Below are 18544 nucleotides of genomic sequence, written 5' to 3' on the forward strand. Positions count from 1 at the left end.
AAAAGTACTTTAGTTTCATATAAAGCATAGCAAAATAAAACAGTAAATCTTATTTCCAGAATGCACACCACTATTGGAAAAATTAAACCTGATTTAAAAAAGCCATATATTTAGAAACTTACAACTCAACTAAAGGGTCAGTTGATAGCTTTGATTAAATGTGCCAAAATATGTTATACTAACCGTAAAACTAGACGATGACCTTTGAGTTTTTTTTTTATAACATGATTAACATGGCATGTATTAACTCGTATGTAATATATTTTCAGAATATTATTTGGCAAGGGGGAAAAACCATTATGTAGACAAACTTATATATGACTGAACAAGAAAAATATATAGAACCTATTACAGAGGATAACCAAAGAGAAAAAATTGTTCAACTTGTCCTTCAGCTAAGAGACCTATGACAGTTATCTACTGTCCCAAATGCAAAAAACCGATTTGTGAGGAGCTTCAAATTAAAATATGTCAGTAATGTTTTTAGTTTTTTCCTACCTTTTTTATCCACGTTTATAAATTTTATGTTCAATATATATTTATAAAAACAGTATTTTTTCAAGTCTTTTATTTTCTGCTAGGTAATCCTTTTAAGAGTTTAATGTTTCAAGTATTTTAATATATACGTAAATTTTACGTAGCAATAGTATTAGCAGCCCATGCATTAGCGATAGTATTCCAGGGTTAACAAAGAAGCGTATCATAAGAAAGATTATTCTGACCATGGTTATAAGATACAGCCCACATAACATGCGATATCCACTGTATATACAGTACCGAGCAAAAGTAAAGAAACTTTATTTTTTTTATTTTTAAATTTATTTTATTAAAGTAATACTACACCAAACTAGATAATAAAAATAAAACATAAACAATATATTTCTACTTATTATAAAGCCATATGTAAATGAATTAAAAAAAAAATAGGGAGCAAAAATAGAGAAACACATATTTAAAGAAAATATATAATAACAACAAATTAATATTTAGTTGCATATCCCTTATTTTTAATAACTGCAAGGCATCTCCTTTTCATAGATCCAATCAGATTCCCTAAGGTCTCCTTGGGTACAGAATGCCATTCAGCTTCAACTGCTTTAAACAACTCGTCTCCATTTTTAAATTTTTCGGGATGTTCCTTACGAATTTTTTTGTCTACTAAATCCCATAGATTCTCTATCGGATTAAGGTCAGGACTCTGAGCTGGCCACTTAACAACAGTTATTTTTTTGTCCTCAAATTTTTTTTTTATAATTTTAGCTGTATGCTTCGGATCATTGTCGTGTTGAAACCTCCATTGCAATGGCATGTTTTCCTCTGCATATGACAACATATTATCAGTTAATATTTCTAAATATTTAAACCGATCTATAATCCCATCAATTTTGACAATGGGGCCCATTTCCATACCCCATTACCTCACACTTGTACATTTCCCCCTCCATGCTTAATAGTGCCCAAAGTATACTTTGGATCAACTCTTTTATTTTTAGGACGCCTGACCCATAAAATACCATCATAAGAAAATAAATTAAACTTACTTTCATCCGAAAATAATACTGTATTCCATCTTGCTTCTGACCAGTTTAAATGGTCATGTGCAAATTGAAGTCGGGCGGTTCGATTCTTCTTCGAAATGAAGGGTTTCTTAGATGGTTTTCTTGCCGGCAAGCCACTGTCCCTTAAACGTCTTCGAACTGTATGGACACTAATATTTCCATCGTCTAGTTGAGATTTTATATCCACTGCTGTGTTAAATGGATTTTTAAGAGCTAAGGATTTAATCTTCCCGTCAACTCTAGGCGTCGTTTTTCTAGACTTATTAATGAGTTCCTAATGCGGTGTAACTTTATGGTTTTAGAAACGACTGAGCGGTTTAATCCTAACTGCTTAGCAATCATTGCTTGCTCGCCCGATTGATATTTTGATATTATCAACTGTTTTATACATAACGCCAAAGTAATACCTCGAGGCATATTTACAGGTTATTCTTTATTAATTAACAAAATATTATTGTGTATTGCTTTCAATAAGCAAACATAAACTAAGAACTTTAAAAATGTTTCTCTACTTTTGCTCCTAATAAAATAAAGATAAGCAAATAGATTGTTTTTGTTGCAAGAATTTATAAATACCAAATATGTTTTTGCATTCCTTTGGACCTAAAGAAATAATGTGAGTATTTGTTTATTGGCAATAGTTGATTACTCTGGCTTTATATTTATTAAATAAAATGTTTTGCTCGGTACTGTACCTATAAAGTTCAGAAAGTGCAAAAAATATCGTGTAAGTGTTATGTATATTCATTACACCACAGATATAACTAGCTAACGCAAGCGTTAGCTATTTACATCTGTGTTATATTTACATTGCGTTAGCTATTTACATCTGTGCTGTTACCAAGATATTTCGTGTTTTAGTCTTTGATGCCGCACCGGAATAATAAAAAATTTGAATGAAATTTTTTATGTTGCTACTTTTAACGTAGCTTGCAGAAAGATTTTTTTTAATTTAATAAGTCACAATATTTCATTTAAAGTAATTTTAATTATTTTGGCTGCATTTTGAATTATTATTAATATTAACATGAATTAGTTTAATTTAATTCAACCGCTGGCGCCAATCGTCCACTCCCAAAATCAATACAACGAGTCACGGAATACGGCAACGTCGCATAACCCCCCTTCGAATTTTCCCTAACAAAGTAAATTTTCCAATATTTTCGTTCCTATAACAACATTATCATTTGTTAAACAACAATTCTGACATGTTTCAACGATTTTGTCAAAAAAAATCCAAAAACTCTTAAGTTTATCGGTAAAATAATGTGGAACTATTTGTCGGCGCGGCGCGTAGGAATCCGGATACCCGACACGCTATCGCTATAAATAACCTGCGGGGCGTACGAAGGTCGTTTAGTCGTGCGGCCGTCGTTTAGCTGAAAGCTCTTCATGTTATTGCGTCTCTAGAATCCCATTTCATTCTAGAACGTTCAGTAGTGATCGTGTGAAATAAGTGTTCCTGTACTTCCAGCCTTGCAAGACGACTCCTCGACACAGGTGTGTTTTTAACATAATTATTATTAGCTCAATTTTGTTATCATGGTGGCTTCCGGTAAAATTTCCGAATTACGCGGTTGGATTTCGAAACTTAAACGTAAAAGGCGTAATTTCAAATACGAGCCGCGTAAAAACCTTTTCGTCGAGGCGATTTTAGCCAACGCCCTCACCAGCACCCAAGCGGAAATTCGGAAAATTCAAGAAGAACGAGTACGAAAATGGAGGAATTCTAGAAAGTTCCAGAGTGCATGTGGCCGAGAAAACTATGAAAATAGTAGTAAGATTCCTCCCGATTGGGACCCGGATCTCTATGCAGAGATAAATGCTGATATAGATAAGTTTATGTCGCAGTTGACCTCCAAACCAAAATGTTCCTAACGATTAGCGCAATATTTGTCAAAGACGAAGGCTGTAATATTTTAATACTTTCACTATCATACCTGACAGGAAGAATAATCCAAACTGATTTTTTTAATTATATTTAACCCAGAAATAATAGGTCTTTCCATTGCATTTTTGGCAATGTGTCTATATTTTTGCTTCATATTGAAGCTTTATTTTCAATATTGTATTGTCATTATATACTTTATATTTAAAGACTCCATTTCTATATATTGCTCAAATGCATAAAGTACAAACAGTGTATTGTGATATATCAATGTGGTGAAAGGTTGTGATATTATGTATATTTTTTATTGCAGTTATTGAGATTGCGACTGTCCAGCAGGCCTTTCCAAGGAATCGCTGCTAAACTTGGTTTGTAAATGTATTAAGTTTTTATATTTTTTTCTTGTATAAGTTTAAAAAGAGTGATATTAGCTTTAATAAATCTTAAAAATTTTTAAAACGTTTGTAAGTTTAATTGATTTACCCTATACGAGGTCCTTTTGTATTTCACATAATTTGTTTTACTTTTACATGTTTACAAAAGAGGGTCTGCAAGTGAATAAGTCACTCTATCCTTGAAAGTGTGTGTGTCGTAGGCATCATGCAGAGGGTTTCGCCTTTGGTCGAATATATTGCCCAGAAGCATCTGTCTTGTGACAGAGAGCTTTGGACGAGGAAGCTGCTCGATACTGGTAATTTTTTCTCTATTACTGTTGTGATATTTTGGTAGGTATTGACTATAATGATTTTTTCTTGTTACTTCTCTTTCTGAATTTTTTTGAAATTTTATTTGGTGTAATGATTTTGAGCATTTTTTTTATTACAGTGAGTAAATTTTCAAAAAAATCAATGTTTGCCGGCCACATTCATTACAGTAGGGAAGTAATGGAAAACCTGTTTACATTTTGTAGTCTTGAAGGTTGTGCTTTTTAAAGTGACCTAAATATATTAAACCTTGCTCTGTATCTGATTCAGCAGATAAAAAAATAGAATTTATTCTTAAAAGTGAACATAATTATTTGAACAAAATTGCTTATATCAAACAACCTAAGTATTTAGGTCAAACAAATTATCATACAGTTAATGAATACATTCATTCTATTATGGGAAATGTTTTCATAGGTCACCTTGGTGCTGGTATTGACAAGTTTGGTTGACAGCTTTGCCAATACCATGATAATCTCCGAAACTTCCTGAATGCAACCAAGTACAGAAAATCCTGGATAGTGCAAGACCCACTTGAAACTTATCCCTTGAAATGACTGACTGATCCATTGCAATCAAATGATAAACTTAGGGTTACTAGTCCACAGCACTCAAAACGTCTGTTCGTTTTCTCGTGGTTAGTTTTGAAGACCTTCCTTGGCCGTTACGTAAGGTACTTGTAGAGGTTGTTGATGAATTGATATAAATAATATCTTACTAGGGGGAAATTTTACAATTTTAAACTTTCCTTTAGGTGTGGCATAAAGTAGGTCAAACTTAACGTTTGAGATGAAAATTCATTAATAAAGCTGACAATTGACATTCATAATACCATATTTACCAATTTACTTTCTGCACCTGAAATCTATGCTCTCTACTGGAGTCCAAATGTTGGCACCAGGTGGAATTGGGACAGCTTTTCAGGTATTGAAATAATACAAAGAAACTGCAATAATTTTTTTATAATTTCAGAGCAACTATTCACCTCTGGGTCGACTTGAATTGTAGAATTGTTTCAAGCCATGGTGTTAACTATTTTATAGTTCTGGCTGGCCCAGTGGAGAATTTTGCCCTTGACCACAAACATTGATAGCAAATTTACATTTTTTAGTTTCTGGTGGTATTGAAGGGTTCAGACAACTCTAGAAAATACCATGAGATCATATGATGTGCCTTAACAAGAAAATTAATTTACACATAGCACCATTACTTTATTTTCCATTTTTTTTATATCCATAAGTCTAACTGAAAAAGCACCTATTCAAATAATAGATTGCTGAGATTATTCCACTAGGGAAAGGAGGAACGGGGTCTCTTGTCAGGTAAATAACACTTCAAACAAATGCTTTTATACTGATATGTAGCATTGATTGATTTTGGGAAATGTTTTTCTTAGGTCTGACGAATGACATTGAGGTGATGTTTTCAAGCCAATGCTGTCATAATGATGCATTGTTAACTTGACTGCAGAAAGTCCTGACGTGCAACAGTTATTAACTTCCTTAAAAAATGCTGGTAAACCCAAAAGGTTTGAATTATAAGAAATTGTTTTTGTGGACACAATTCCAATCTTAATGATTTTATTAAACCTGATAAGAAGTTTAAAATTCTAAGCTGTTGTGCCAAGCAGCAGGAATTTTGGCACTTTCAGGTACTACTTTATTGATATGCATGGTGCTGATGAGTAAATTTTATTTTTCAGAGCAATTATTCACCTTCCAGGTCAGTCTAACTGCAGGATCGTTTCAAGCCTAGGTGAATACCGTTCTACAGTTCAAGCTGGCCTGGAGGGAAGAGTTTTTGCTTGATTGATTTGAAATTGACCGAGTACTGATGGTAAATTTCAAATTTTTAGTTTCCACTGGTATTGAAGAGTTCAGTCGACAACTCTAGAAAATACCATGGGATTTTTGTATGCACATCCAGACAATTTGCATCATCTGATTCTTGTTCAGTTTTGTTTGTATTCCTGGATTTGGTGGCATCTAGTTTGGTTCTACTCCAAAATAGAGCTGTTGGAGTATCTGTACTGGGATTCAGCGGGTTCTTGAGGCATCAACACTGATGTGGAAGGATTTGCAGGTAAGTAAGATGATTGATGGGTTGTAGTACATGTGATGTACTTTTTGGTGCATTTCTCTTTTAGCCATTAATGGAAAGAAGACATTAGTGGATTTTTTTAATAATTTTTTTAAAATGCTCATTTTTTTTTTAAATATAAATTGCAATTGCAAGAAATTGAAGAAAGGAAAAGTGAAAAAAGAAGCACACTAGTGAATAAACTAAATAAATTTAATTTAATTATAATATTGAATTTAAAAAAAAAATATATAAATAGTGAGTGAAAGAAAACTGATTCAAGAGGTGCGGTAAGAAGAGGAGTATAAAGCCTTACAAGCAATAGTTTTTGAAAATTAAAATGATTATTTTCAGTGGCTTAGGTTACAAAAGATCTTCCAAGAAACTTCATATTTGCTTCCAATATTTTAAATTGGGCATTCGAGACCCTTGCATACATTAAATTTATTTGCACCTGAAATGAAGAAGAAAAAAGAAGATTAAATAAATGTAGAGATAATACTTACCTTAATACACACTTGACAAGAACATCATTCATAAAAGGTACAATATATACGTTTTTGGTTTTCGACACAAGATGTTTTTCAGAAGACCTTCATAAGAAAACTAGAACAAAAGAAAAACCCTTGTGACCCTAGGAATTCATTCAGTAAGAATCATTTTCTTTCTTGTTTGGATAAAGTTTATTTATAGATCAGTCGGCTCCACAAAGAGAAACTGGAATGTTACTATAGGACAAGAAATATCAGCACAAATAGATGGGGATTTTTATCTATGTAAAAAATCTAATATATGTCCAATTTTGGTATAAATATGAGGAATATCAACTTAGTACCTTGCAACATTTTATAGAACCTATTACTGATTGTGGTTTTTCAGGATTCACTGCTCTCGTTTGCTTCCTATTAAAAGTTTAGCCCTTTATACAAGGTATGACTGCACAGTTTCTCTTCAAAATGACAATTTTTTTTCAGAAAACCCTATAGATTTATACTATCCATCTAGTTCATGTAACCTTTGAGTTCAATTCTATCTAGTTAACCTGGAATGCTCCCCAAAAAACAGTAAGAATTTTTATCTTGTTTTTGGAAAAATTAATCTTTTATAGATCAATCACCTTGGGAGACACTGCAAAATTGACTCAATTCAAGGGACCCAAAAGAGTTTTCATTTGTTAGGGACAAAAAACCTCTTTTCCAGATTCATGTTGCAAAGAGATTTGACAGAAAAACTTTCCCTCAATTATTTATTTACTTCAAACGAGTTTATAGAAGGTAAAATTTAGTTTATTTGTTGCAACAAAAAGGTGCTTTTTAGGACGTTAGGACTTCACAATCAGAAGTGGGATTTTAAAAAAAAATGTCCATACCCTTGAGCAACATTCTTCAGAGTAAGACAACTTTTTTTCCAAAAGAAATTAGGTTTTTTTTTAGAATATCTACATTAGGAAAATAAGCCTCGGTTCTTGGAATGAGTCAAATTAATCTTTTTGTTCAAAATTTTAATATAAAACGTTTAGGCCAGTAGGAACCTTTCCATCCAAAAGTGGGGGATGTAATAAAGTAAGATATCTGCACTTGTTTAGAAAATGTTGGGTTCTTTTTAGGAAATTCTGTTACTGACCAGAAAACAGCTGACACCGTAAAGAGCACAGCTTTGCATTGTTGAAAATTAACAATTTTTTTCAGATAAAACGCTTTTTTTTTTGACGTACTGATTGCACTTAAATTAGACTACAGACAGCTTATGTAAGTCTTGAAAGTTTGTGTGGCATCAAAAATTAGTCCGTTTTAGGTTTGCAATTTCTTTTCCTGGATGTTGTGGACTTTGCTTGTATTCTGTTAAAAGTGTAAGCATAATGGTTGGTTTATTGGTATGCATTGCTAGTTTTTTCCCTTGTTATTTGAAAAAAAAAATTATTTTACAGGACACATTGAGAGAACCTTACAAAGACCGTAAGCTCGTTAATCATTTTACGAAACAAAAAAATTGTATTTTTTAGGCATTAACCCCAATAGTATTTTCAAAGGGTGTCCCTTAGCAAATCGTTTCTCAGGATTTTTTTAAAATATTCAACTGTTGAGTAAGAACAATTTTTTTCCCTTGAAAACTAGATTTTTTTAGCTTCATATCAGTCACAGGATGTGCAAAGAGTTTAAAAAAATGCAGTAATACTATCACCACTTGAATGACTTCTGTTTAAAAGAAAAAGCAGTAAGAAAAACCTCTATTTTCCAAACCTAATGCTGTTTTTTAGAAAACTGGGAACCCTGTAGTTTTGACTCTTCTAAATGTCCTACTTAGTTTTATTTGGAAAAGTAAGTCTCACGGATTGACCAGGATCTTAAGACCCCGAAAACCCAGGGGCCCAAACTGGGAACCAGGGATCGCATATACAATTTGGACCTTGAAGTACTGGCAGAGTCAGTTAAGAAGGCTATCAGAGATGTGTTAGAGAAAAGAAGTGTCCCCTAAGCAAACCATGTCGGAGACCACCTGGTGGAACCAAGAACTGAGTTAATTTAGGTGGACTGAGGAAATGAGCAACTGGGGAATGAATCATTATAGACGAAGCTTAACCAGATACAATGATGCCATAAAAAAAGGAAAAGGAAAATGTTGGATGGAGGAAACTATGCAGGGACTTAATTGAGATACTAGCATATGAAAGACTCCACAAGGCAATAAATAGGCTGCAACAAGACCCCTTGGTTCTTCTATAAATTCTAATGGAGTATTCTATGACAACCTAGGAGGAAACGTAATGGGGTCGCAAAAAAGCCAATTGAAAGCAGTAAGAAAATCCTTCTCTATTTTGCAAATTTGACACTGTTTTTCAGAAAATATTGAGAACCCTGTAACTTTGTCTTCTGGACGTTCTGCTTTAGTTTTATTATTAACAAGATTAGTTGGTTTTTTTTGGAAAAGTAAGTCTTATAGATTGGTCACCCTTTGGAGTTATTGGATGTTTCAAAGGATGCAGAAAAAGTAAGCATTTTTCTTTTGTTACGAGGCGAAATTAGTTTTTTTTAGATTTGTTTTATGTTGTTTTCCTCGCTCGGTGCAGATCATTTGTTCGTTTTCAACGTGTTTATTTATAAAAGGTAATATTCAGTTTATTTTTCGCAACGGAACAGTGCTTTTTAGAACACTCGTCAGAAGTGGGATTAAAAGGACCCCTGTGCTCTTCAGCAAAGACCATGACGATCTTCAATTAATTTCGTGTAAGAGAATATTTTAAGTTTTTTTTTAGAATATCACGCCTCGACTGAAGACTGAAAGTTCTTGGGATAAGTCGAGTTTCAACTTTTTCTTTATTTAATCATTTTGTGATCGTCTAAGCAGTAAATCGTAACGTCTAAAAAGTAAATTTGACAATATTTAAATAATAATTTTTAGCAAATTTCTTTTCGACTAGAATCGGGAATTATCCAAGGCATCCAAACTTCTTTTTCGGTAACTAACGATATTTTTCAGATTTTTCAAATTAAATTGGCAGCAATTTCAAAACGCTTTATTTGTTATTGACTGATTGCGATTTAAATTAGACTAACAGACGGCAGCTTTGAGGCACATAAGTCTTGTTTTATATGTAGCACCGAAATATCGTCAGTTTTAGGCTTGCATTTTTGTTTTGAACTCGTGGACTTGTTTGTTCAAACTGTAAGCATAATTTAGCTATCCTTGTGGCATGCTGTTTTTTTTTTTGGGGTTTTTCCGAGAAAAAAATATTTTGCAGCACGCGTTGAGGCAACAATTATTCCCAAGAGACACATCAGAACTGTAAGCTCGTTTAAACATATTGCAAAAACAAAAAACGTATTTTTTTAGGAGTTTTTCAAAGGTGTGAGGCTCCTTAGGTCAAGCCATTGTTCCGGATATTTTTATTTATAGTTTCATAACTTGACAACCCAATCCAAGTAAGATAGTTATTTTTCCCCGAGAATACACTTTTTTTTTAGCTCGTCCATATGCAAAGGAAAATAGGATTGAGAGTTAAAAAATTAATCAAAAACCAAAGAGTTGCAGTCGTTCTTTCACTACTTGAGATGACTAATAAAAGCCGACTGAAGTAAGAAAATCCTTTTTTTTCCCAAACCTAACGCTGTTTTTCAGAAAATATCGAGAACCCTGTAACTTTGTCCTCTAGACATTCTACTTTAGTTTTATTATTAACAGTATTAGTTGGTTTTTGAAAAGTTAATCTCGTGGATCGGTCGCCCTTAGGAAAAATTGATGTTTCAAAGGGGCAGAATGAGTAAGCATTTTTCTTTTGTTAGAGGCAAAATTAGTTTTTTCCAGATTTGTTTTCCTCGCCTAATGCAGATCATTTGTCCGCTTTCAACGAGTTTATATAAGGTAATAATATTCAGTTTATTTTTTGCAACGGAACAGTGCTTTTTAGGACATTATTCAGAATCCGGGGATTAAAAACACTTCTGTGCTTTTTAAGCAAGGACCACGACAATCTTCAATTTAATTTCGTGTAAGAGAATAATTTTTTTCCAAAAGAAATTAATTTTTTTTAGAATATCACGCCTCGACAAGACTGAAGGTTTTTAGGATAAGTTGAGTTTCAACTTTTTCTTTTTTATCATTTTGTGATCATCTAAACAGTAAAATAAGATTTCGTGGCATTTGAAAATATTTAATAGGACACTTCAGAACAGTAAGCTTGTTTAAACATATTGCAAAACAAAAAACGTATTTTTTAGGAGGTTTTCAGAGGTGTGAGGCCTCTTAGGTCAAGCCTATTTTTATCTACAGTTTCTTAGCTTAAACAACAGCCCTATTCAAGTAAGATACTATTTTTTTCCTGAGAAAACATGTTTTTTTAGTATGCAAAGGAAAACGAGATCGAGAGTATAAAAAAAATTCATTAAAAACCAATAAGAGTTACAGTCATCCTTTTACTACTTAGATGACTAATAAAAGCCGACTGAAGTAAGAAAACTCTTGTGTTTCCGAAACCTAACACTGTTTTTCAGAATTGTTACTTGAGAGTTAACTTTTCAATAACGGCATGCAGACAGTACTATAAGGCTGAATCACGAGTATCGTAAGCATACAACTTGGTAGCATGTTGGTGTACTTGCAATGGCTTGTTTTGGTAGTGTGGAGGGTAGTTCTGCTCCTCATGGGGAAATATATGTCATTTTCAGAACGCACTATCGAATTGCACAAAACACCGGTCAATAACGCCCAATTAAGTCGTCCTGGGAAATTAGTCCGATTACGTCCAATTTTGTCCTTCCATGCACATTTTACAGAAACCACTTATCAAAAGCAAAATGACAATCGTTCAACACAAAGTACACTCGACTCCCAAAGAAAGAAAAGGAAACTCGCAAGGTAACTTTCCCCTTTCAGACCGCACGAACCGCCGAAGAAAGTGGATTTGGTCACGGCTGCGAGTCGAAAACCACTCGGTTCCTTTGGGTGAAAGTTTCGTTTCGCATGAGGCATTCCCGAGCTCAGAAGGCAGGCAAACTTCGCGATTCGGGACTTTTCACCCCCCCCTTCGTTGAGGAGGAGCTTTGGTTATCGGATCGCAGCTCTGACAATCCGAAGCGGATTGAATTAATGGAGTAAATTTTGTTTAAAAAAAAAAAGGGTATGTGTATGGCGACGGAGGTAGAGTAAGGATGTGCCTTTATTTTAATATGTATTAAAAAAAGTAACGTAAGAGGTTAACGATTGTTTACTCACGACGAAAATTGACTGGTGTTGGGATACGGCCGAGGCGGCAAATATTACAGGTACTTTTCCATTTCTGGATGATGAGTTTTTAAAGTAACACATATGGTTTCTTCTAATAGAAGTTGCATTCAATAGAGCCCTCCCCAATAGGCCCAAACATTCAATTAAACGGTTGGGGTTGCTCCACACATTAAAAAAAGGTTTGTATTATTGGTACTTAAAAAAAAACGTCGCAATGATTTATCAATTTTATAGTAGTAGACCGATGGCTGGAACTCCACTAAAGACCACATTTCACTATTCAAGGAAACGTTGGCAATGCATCGTTTATATTATGGAATTTGGAACGGCCAGTCGCTACTAACCAGAACAAGAGAGATGGACTAATGAAAGTTTTGACTGCAATGCTAGCATATCAAAAGAGACGGCCTCTGGATCATCAAGGACCGACTGCGAGGGATCATGGATTAGATTTCCTCTTAGGTCCCTCATAAGGGTTTCTCGACGACACAAAGAACCGGGAACTGCTAACGGAGACGATGGGATCACCAGGATGGGAGGCCGATTCGAAGGACTACTACGACATGAGACCCCTTTGGAAGGACAATTGGAGGGAGTACCTAGAAAACCGGACGATCGGCCTACTTCGAGGGATGGACGAGCAATGGGACTACTTGGAAGAACAGAAAATTGGATCACCTTCAAAGGAGGGACAATGGGACATCCAATAGAGGACACTAAGACCGCCTAGAACACGGACAGACAATACTTTGACGCTTGAAGGACGATTATGGATCACCTAGGATAGACAACGGGACATTCCGAGAGAGGACAATAAGACTATCTGGAAGACGGACAACGGGATCAACCGACAGCACGGTGTCCGTGTTTCACGCCTTTGTGGGACGAATATTGGATCTTTTAGGATGGACAACGGGACATTCCAACAGAGGACTTGAAGACCGCCTGAAAGACGGACAATCGGATCAACATCACGGAAGAACACTTTCACGCTTGAGGGACTAACATTGGAAAAGCCTACGATGGACAATGAGGGACCACCTTGAGGGACGAATGAGGGATTACTACATAGGAGACGTGACGAGATGGTTGCAACCTAGGAGGGACAGTTGGGCAACCTGGAACTGGACCACCCAATAGGACACTGAAGGATTACCTAGAAGATCGGATATGACGGATAATAGCTCTTCAAGGACAAATAAGGATGGACCTGGGACGGACTAGAAGGTTACTTTGGACAGATGGTGGGACTATGTGGAAGGACTACCTAGGACGGACAATGGGACGACCTGGAGAGGCAGAAAGGACGGACAATGGGACGACGTGACGGGATAATTGCTTTATCTTAAAAGAAGACTAACGTTGGAAATATCGCAAAAGGACGACAGACAATGGAAGGAGGAAATTGGAGCTTCTTAGGACGGACGATGGATTTGGATGGACAGTGGGATCACCTGGAAGGACGGACAATGCGGATTACCGAAGAGGACTGACTGACTTGACGATGGGCGAGATTTAAAGGACGAAGGACAATAGGATAGGGGACAATCGAGGAAGACTACCCAGAAGAAAGGAGGAAAAGCAATTAGACCACTCAACAGAGTAAAGGAGGACATTTGCAAGGACTATCTGGAGGCTCCCTGAAAAGGCCGTTGGACGACCTGGAAGGATTTTGAGAGGAAAGAAACGCATTTTTATAATGAACACTTGACTATACTTCAAGGCAGTATGGAGATACAGCTTTGGACATCGGAGACAAGAATCGAGATCATTGCAACTAACCGAAGACCATCGTAGGACCATATCGCAGATCGAGAACTTGGAAGGAGATCTTCATGACGAGGATACACCAGGAAAACTACTACTAGGAAGAGGACGACGTCGAGATCGGCGAACCAGGAGGAAGCGAGACCGGAATTTCCCGCGATACATTTCGGAGTTTCTGTGGTTTACTGAGATCTAAATTGTGTTATTCTCAACACAAACGTTTAGATTTGCTAGACGACTGAAATTCCGCATATTGTATCGGAAGTGATGCGCTCTTTGAGGATTCTGTGGCTGTCGTAGGCGACTGAAACCTCTAGAGGGCGTTGCTGCCGCGGCGGTTACACTTTTTGGGGATTCTGTGGTTTGTGGAAATGGATCGGTTAACGAGGGACCGATTCGTTTCCGAGTTGGAACGACTGAAACCCCAATTGGTGTAATTGCGGAGGAGACCAGGGAGGAGATAGATGCAGACGAGGTATCAGATTTTAAAGCCAACTAACTAATATTTCTAGCCGTCCGCCCGAATAGCGTTGAAGAGCCTTACGCGATTTTTAACAGGTTAGTTTTTATTATAATTATAAATGCCTTTAATCAAAAAAAAAAATTATTAATTTTTAGATGCACGGTTTCGCGATTGATTGATTACTTACTACTCTGACGCGACGTTCAAATCGTACAAAAGCGGAGCCCTCATCGGATGACGATACTCGTGCGGAAGAAGTTAAGAAATTAGCCTACAACATCGATTGGGAAAGGAGAATCCAATTTTCGTGGTAAGATAAAGTAGATTCATGTGAAAGAAAGAAAGAAAATGTGCTATATTACGTAAGACAACAAAATCTTGTGTACAAGCATCCTAAAAACTAAAAAATTCCAAATTCACTTTAAATTTCAAACAAACATAACATCTAAAACACTTAACCATAAAATTTACACACATTACCAAAATTAATCATAACAAAACAGATTGAGAAAAAAAAGCATCTTTTTGATAAATTTGATTAAAAAATAAGTAAAGCTGTCAATAAAACAGAATTTAGAGGAAGTAAATTAAATTATTTAATAGGAAACAAAACTAAAACGCTAAAATGATGTCAGAGCACAGGTTAAAAGGTATCATTAAAAAAATCATCGAGGCTATAATATGCCCTGGATAATAAGTGATTTTAATTGCTTTTTGAATCTCTTAACTTCTAAAATTTGTCTGATACATAGAGGAACATGGTTGTTAATTTTTTTGCTAAGGTATATAAGTGAGTTCTTGGTGAGGGAGGATGTAGGGATTGGTAAGGGAAAATCGTTAACATGGCGAGTCATATGATCATGTGAATTTAAGATAGAAGTTTAATAATGTTTTTCTTTATAGAGGGACGCGTGGTTGAAATTGATAAAACGGCGAATGCGATACGGGCTGAAGGGCGGTGACGGAACGCATGATATGGGGAGGGGGGCAACCTATTAAGACGGCGAAGCATTTTCATCGGCCATCGGTGGTTTACGGCAGGGACGGGACAGCGTGGAATGCCACGATCACTCACAGGAACTCCTGCAAGGTTTCTCGCCACAAAGAACCGGGAATTATTCACGGAAGTTATCAGATCACCATGATGCGAGGCCGATTTGAGGGACGACTGCAATACAGGATAATTGGAGGGAGAGTATACCTGGAGAACGGGACGACAGGCTTACATAGGAGGCATGGACTAGTTAGGACAACCCGGAACCGAGGGAAAATTGTCATCACCTAGGATGGACAATGGGACATTTCAAGGGAGGACAATAAGACCGCCTGGAAGGCGGACAGCCGGATCAATGGAATGAACAATACTTTTAGGCTTGAAGGACGAACATTGGAAAAGCCTACGCTGGACAATGTGGGACCATCTAAGGGACGAATGCGATACGGGCAAAAGGGCGATGACGGGACGATCTAGTAAGACGGCGACGCATTTTCATCGGCCATCGGTGTTTTACGACATGGAAGGCGACGAGCGGGTATTCTGCGCCTACGGATCACTGGAGTCGTCGTGGAACACGGGTCGGAACATACTGGACGCGCATTGCATACGTCACGGGACTACTGGAATTCCTACTGAGTACGATCGGCGATTACGAACTGCCACAAGACGACGAGGGCGGATGGAATTAATTTTTGGGGTGACGGCGGTACCCGTGACTCATTACGAAGGAAAATGAACGATTCGGCCTCTGGTGACCGACGAGTGTTTTTCTGCGTCGCTTGAGGCTTTTTTTTTAAACCGTTCGAGCGAAGGCGTACGTACACGATCGTCGTGACGCAGGAACGCACTGTAATGGGTGTCGAGCTGAATCGTTTGTTTTTCTTACGTTTAATGGTACGGGGGGGTCGATGGTGCTGGTACCACGTGTGTAACGTACGAGGGGGCGGCGCACCCTGAAACCGGATCGGGAGACTGTAGAAGAAAGTAGCGCAATTGGAATTGGAAGTCTAGGAGTTTACAAATGAAGAAATTGGTTAGTATTACTGTCTCGTCTCTTTTAATAGATCTTTTAAAGTCTGAAGCCATATTTTAGCGAGTAAACGTCTTTAAGCGTTTAACTAACGAACTCTATATGTCAAAATGGAAGTTTTATGAACAATACATTTTTCATCAAATTTTTGATATTTTTTTTAGTTGAGAAACATTTCATTTTTTTAGTTTCTCTGTTATAAAGTTTAAAAATCTGTGATTAATTTTCCGTAAAAATATTAAAAAATTATTTATGAAAAACGTAGAAAATGTTTAGACTCTTGACGGCTAGACATGTTGCCATTCGAGCGCAAAAAAATGAAGTAACGCTTACTCGATAAAATATATGGCTTAAATGATGATTGTCATGCACCACTCTGACGTTTTTATTGAAGTTAAAAAAGACTCACTTTTTCCTGATTTTAATTCTCGTTACTTCCAAAATATATTTTGTGTTTAAAAACGTTTACTTATTTATATGTTTGTTTTCAGGTTGCACTCGACTAGGACCGACACTGCGAACCTAAAGCCGCTTTTCTATTCCAAGTTTTTCATGTTTTTTTTTCTTTTCAGTTAAATAAATGTATTGAAATTATTGCTGTGTTTTATTGTCAAACGATTACACCTTCTTTTGATATAATTTGTCGTTGCCTTGAATACGATTGACTCGCTAGAAAATGGAGAAAAACAACGACGTTGAAAACGGCGAAATGTATTTGGAATGGTTGAAAAACTCGATGGGGTGAACAATTTCTTGGAATTTACTTTACAAGCATAAAGGGAAGATTCGGCATAACTTTTAATCTTATCCAAGCAGTTGAATTACATTTAGCAGCAACAATTATTTAAAGTTGATTACAAAATAAAAAAGGCATTCAACTCTTAGAAAGGAATTAAAATGTGGATTCTGAGAAATAGGGAAACTAATTCGGACCACCTAACATAAACTAGAATAGAAGGATCACTCTAAGCGCCGCCCAAAATGTTGTCTTTCTCACTCGCTTTCTGATGCTACTCTTTTTTGCTGCCCGGTGGCGACTGCGTTATACAGGGGCGTCTTCAATATTAGAACTATAATAGCGTTGTGCGGAAATTTTGTACTTTAAAAATGCCGGCGATATGTTGCGTAGATGGCTGCAGGAGTAAAAGGGGATATACATTTTTTTTAAATAAAAATGGATTAGTTTACAGAAAAAAATACACGCTTTTCTTCAGTATTTCTTAAATATCTCGGAAAATTGAGATCCTACAAAAAAATCTAATAAACAAAAGTTGGTTTAAAAACAAAAGATTGGCTTTTGTTTGATTTATCTAGGTGCTAAGATACAACTGTGTGAACATAACCCCTTTTTTTAGATAACAAAATATAATGATGTAAAATAACGTGAAATAATTAAAAAAAAAAAACGTTTTTTAGACAAATATCTAGCACATTTTTTCAAGTATGTACTATCAAAAACTTTAAAAATAAACTTGATTGTAAGTCATTAGCATAAAAATTAAAAAAGTTAGGAATAAAATAAAAATAATTGCAGTTTTAAAAAAAATTATCATAAAAAATTATGTATTTATTTCAGAAAATTAAAGCGTAGCCTTCTACAATGGACTATATATAGGTACCAATATGTTCAAAAAGTGTCAGCGATTTAGAGTACATATTTTTTTTAAATCGTGATTTTAATCTAAAAAAATGCAAAATTTTTGGTAATATTCTGTTATTAGTGGTGGTTTTTAATAGTGAAAGCTTAAAAGTTTTTAATAGTTTTTAAAAGTTTTTAATAGTGAAAGCCGATTTATTATTAGTTGCATTGCAATCATTTGAATGATATAAATTTTAGCCACTTATACCGTCTAACCATACTTAAAACTGCATTGTTTTCGTCATTAAGGGTGGTTTTTAAGGGTTTAAGTTTCAAAATATTGATGTGTACTATAATCCCCAATGTAAAACTATATTTATTTTGCATATTTATATGAATTCTAGGTTGTAAAACACCTATTTTCGTTTTATTTGAATTTTAGTGGTTTGTTCTTTCATCCCCTATTTTAAAAGCAAATAATTAGGCATTTAATAAGTTTTTTTTATTTAACTGACTTTTTATATTTCACTGTTACCGAGTTTCATATGCTGAGTGTTGTTATCACATTATTATGTAAATTTTATTAAATATTTAAAAAATGGGTATATTAACGAAGTTATTAAGTGTATGTAATATTAGGTAGGTAGTTTCTTGGTCAGTTAAGAAAAGAGCATGAAAGGAACGTAAAGCTAAGATTTAATTGTGTACATTCTAATAAACTTAATTTTAAAGCTATCTACCAAGTGTTTTTCTTACA

General features: G+C 35.4%; 1 protein-coding gene and 1 long non-coding RNA gene across 3 annotated transcripts; both read left to right on the forward strand.

The window, feature by feature from the left end:
* Positions 1–2768: 2768 nt before the first annotated feature.
* LOC126736235 (uncharacterized) lies at positions 2769–16802 on the forward strand. Of its 2 annotated transcripts, none has more exons than XR_007660636.1 (14): positions 2769–3059; positions 3761–3815; positions 3991–4138; positions 4569–4824; positions 4906–5075; positions 5263–5473; positions 5548–5802; positions 6007–6233; positions 6298–11989; positions 12050–12130; positions 12186–14276; positions 14337–14491; positions 15085–16211; positions 16700–16802. It is a non-coding gene; the product is annotated as an uncharacterized LOC126736235 (long non-coding RNA). The 2 variants fall into 2 exon arrangements; XR_007660637.1 differs by having other exon boundaries at positions 12189–14276.
* Positions 3058–3656, forward strand: LOC126736234 (uncharacterized). The gene has a single exon (XM_050440499.1). It carries the CDS (start codon positions 3102–3104, stop codon positions 3435–3437), a length of 336 nt encoding a protein of 111 aa, XP_050296456.1. The 5' UTR covers positions 3058–3101; the 3' UTR covers positions 3438–3656.
* Positions 16803–18544: the final 1742 nt, after the last annotated feature.

This window comes from Anthonomus grandis, chromosome 5 (genome assembly GCF_022605725.1).
Source record: "Anthonomus grandis grandis chromosome 5, icAntGran1.3, whole genome shotgun sequence".
Classification (NCBI taxonomy): Eukaryota; Metazoa; Arthropoda; class Insecta; order Coleoptera; family Curculionidae; genus Anthonomus; species Anthonomus grandis.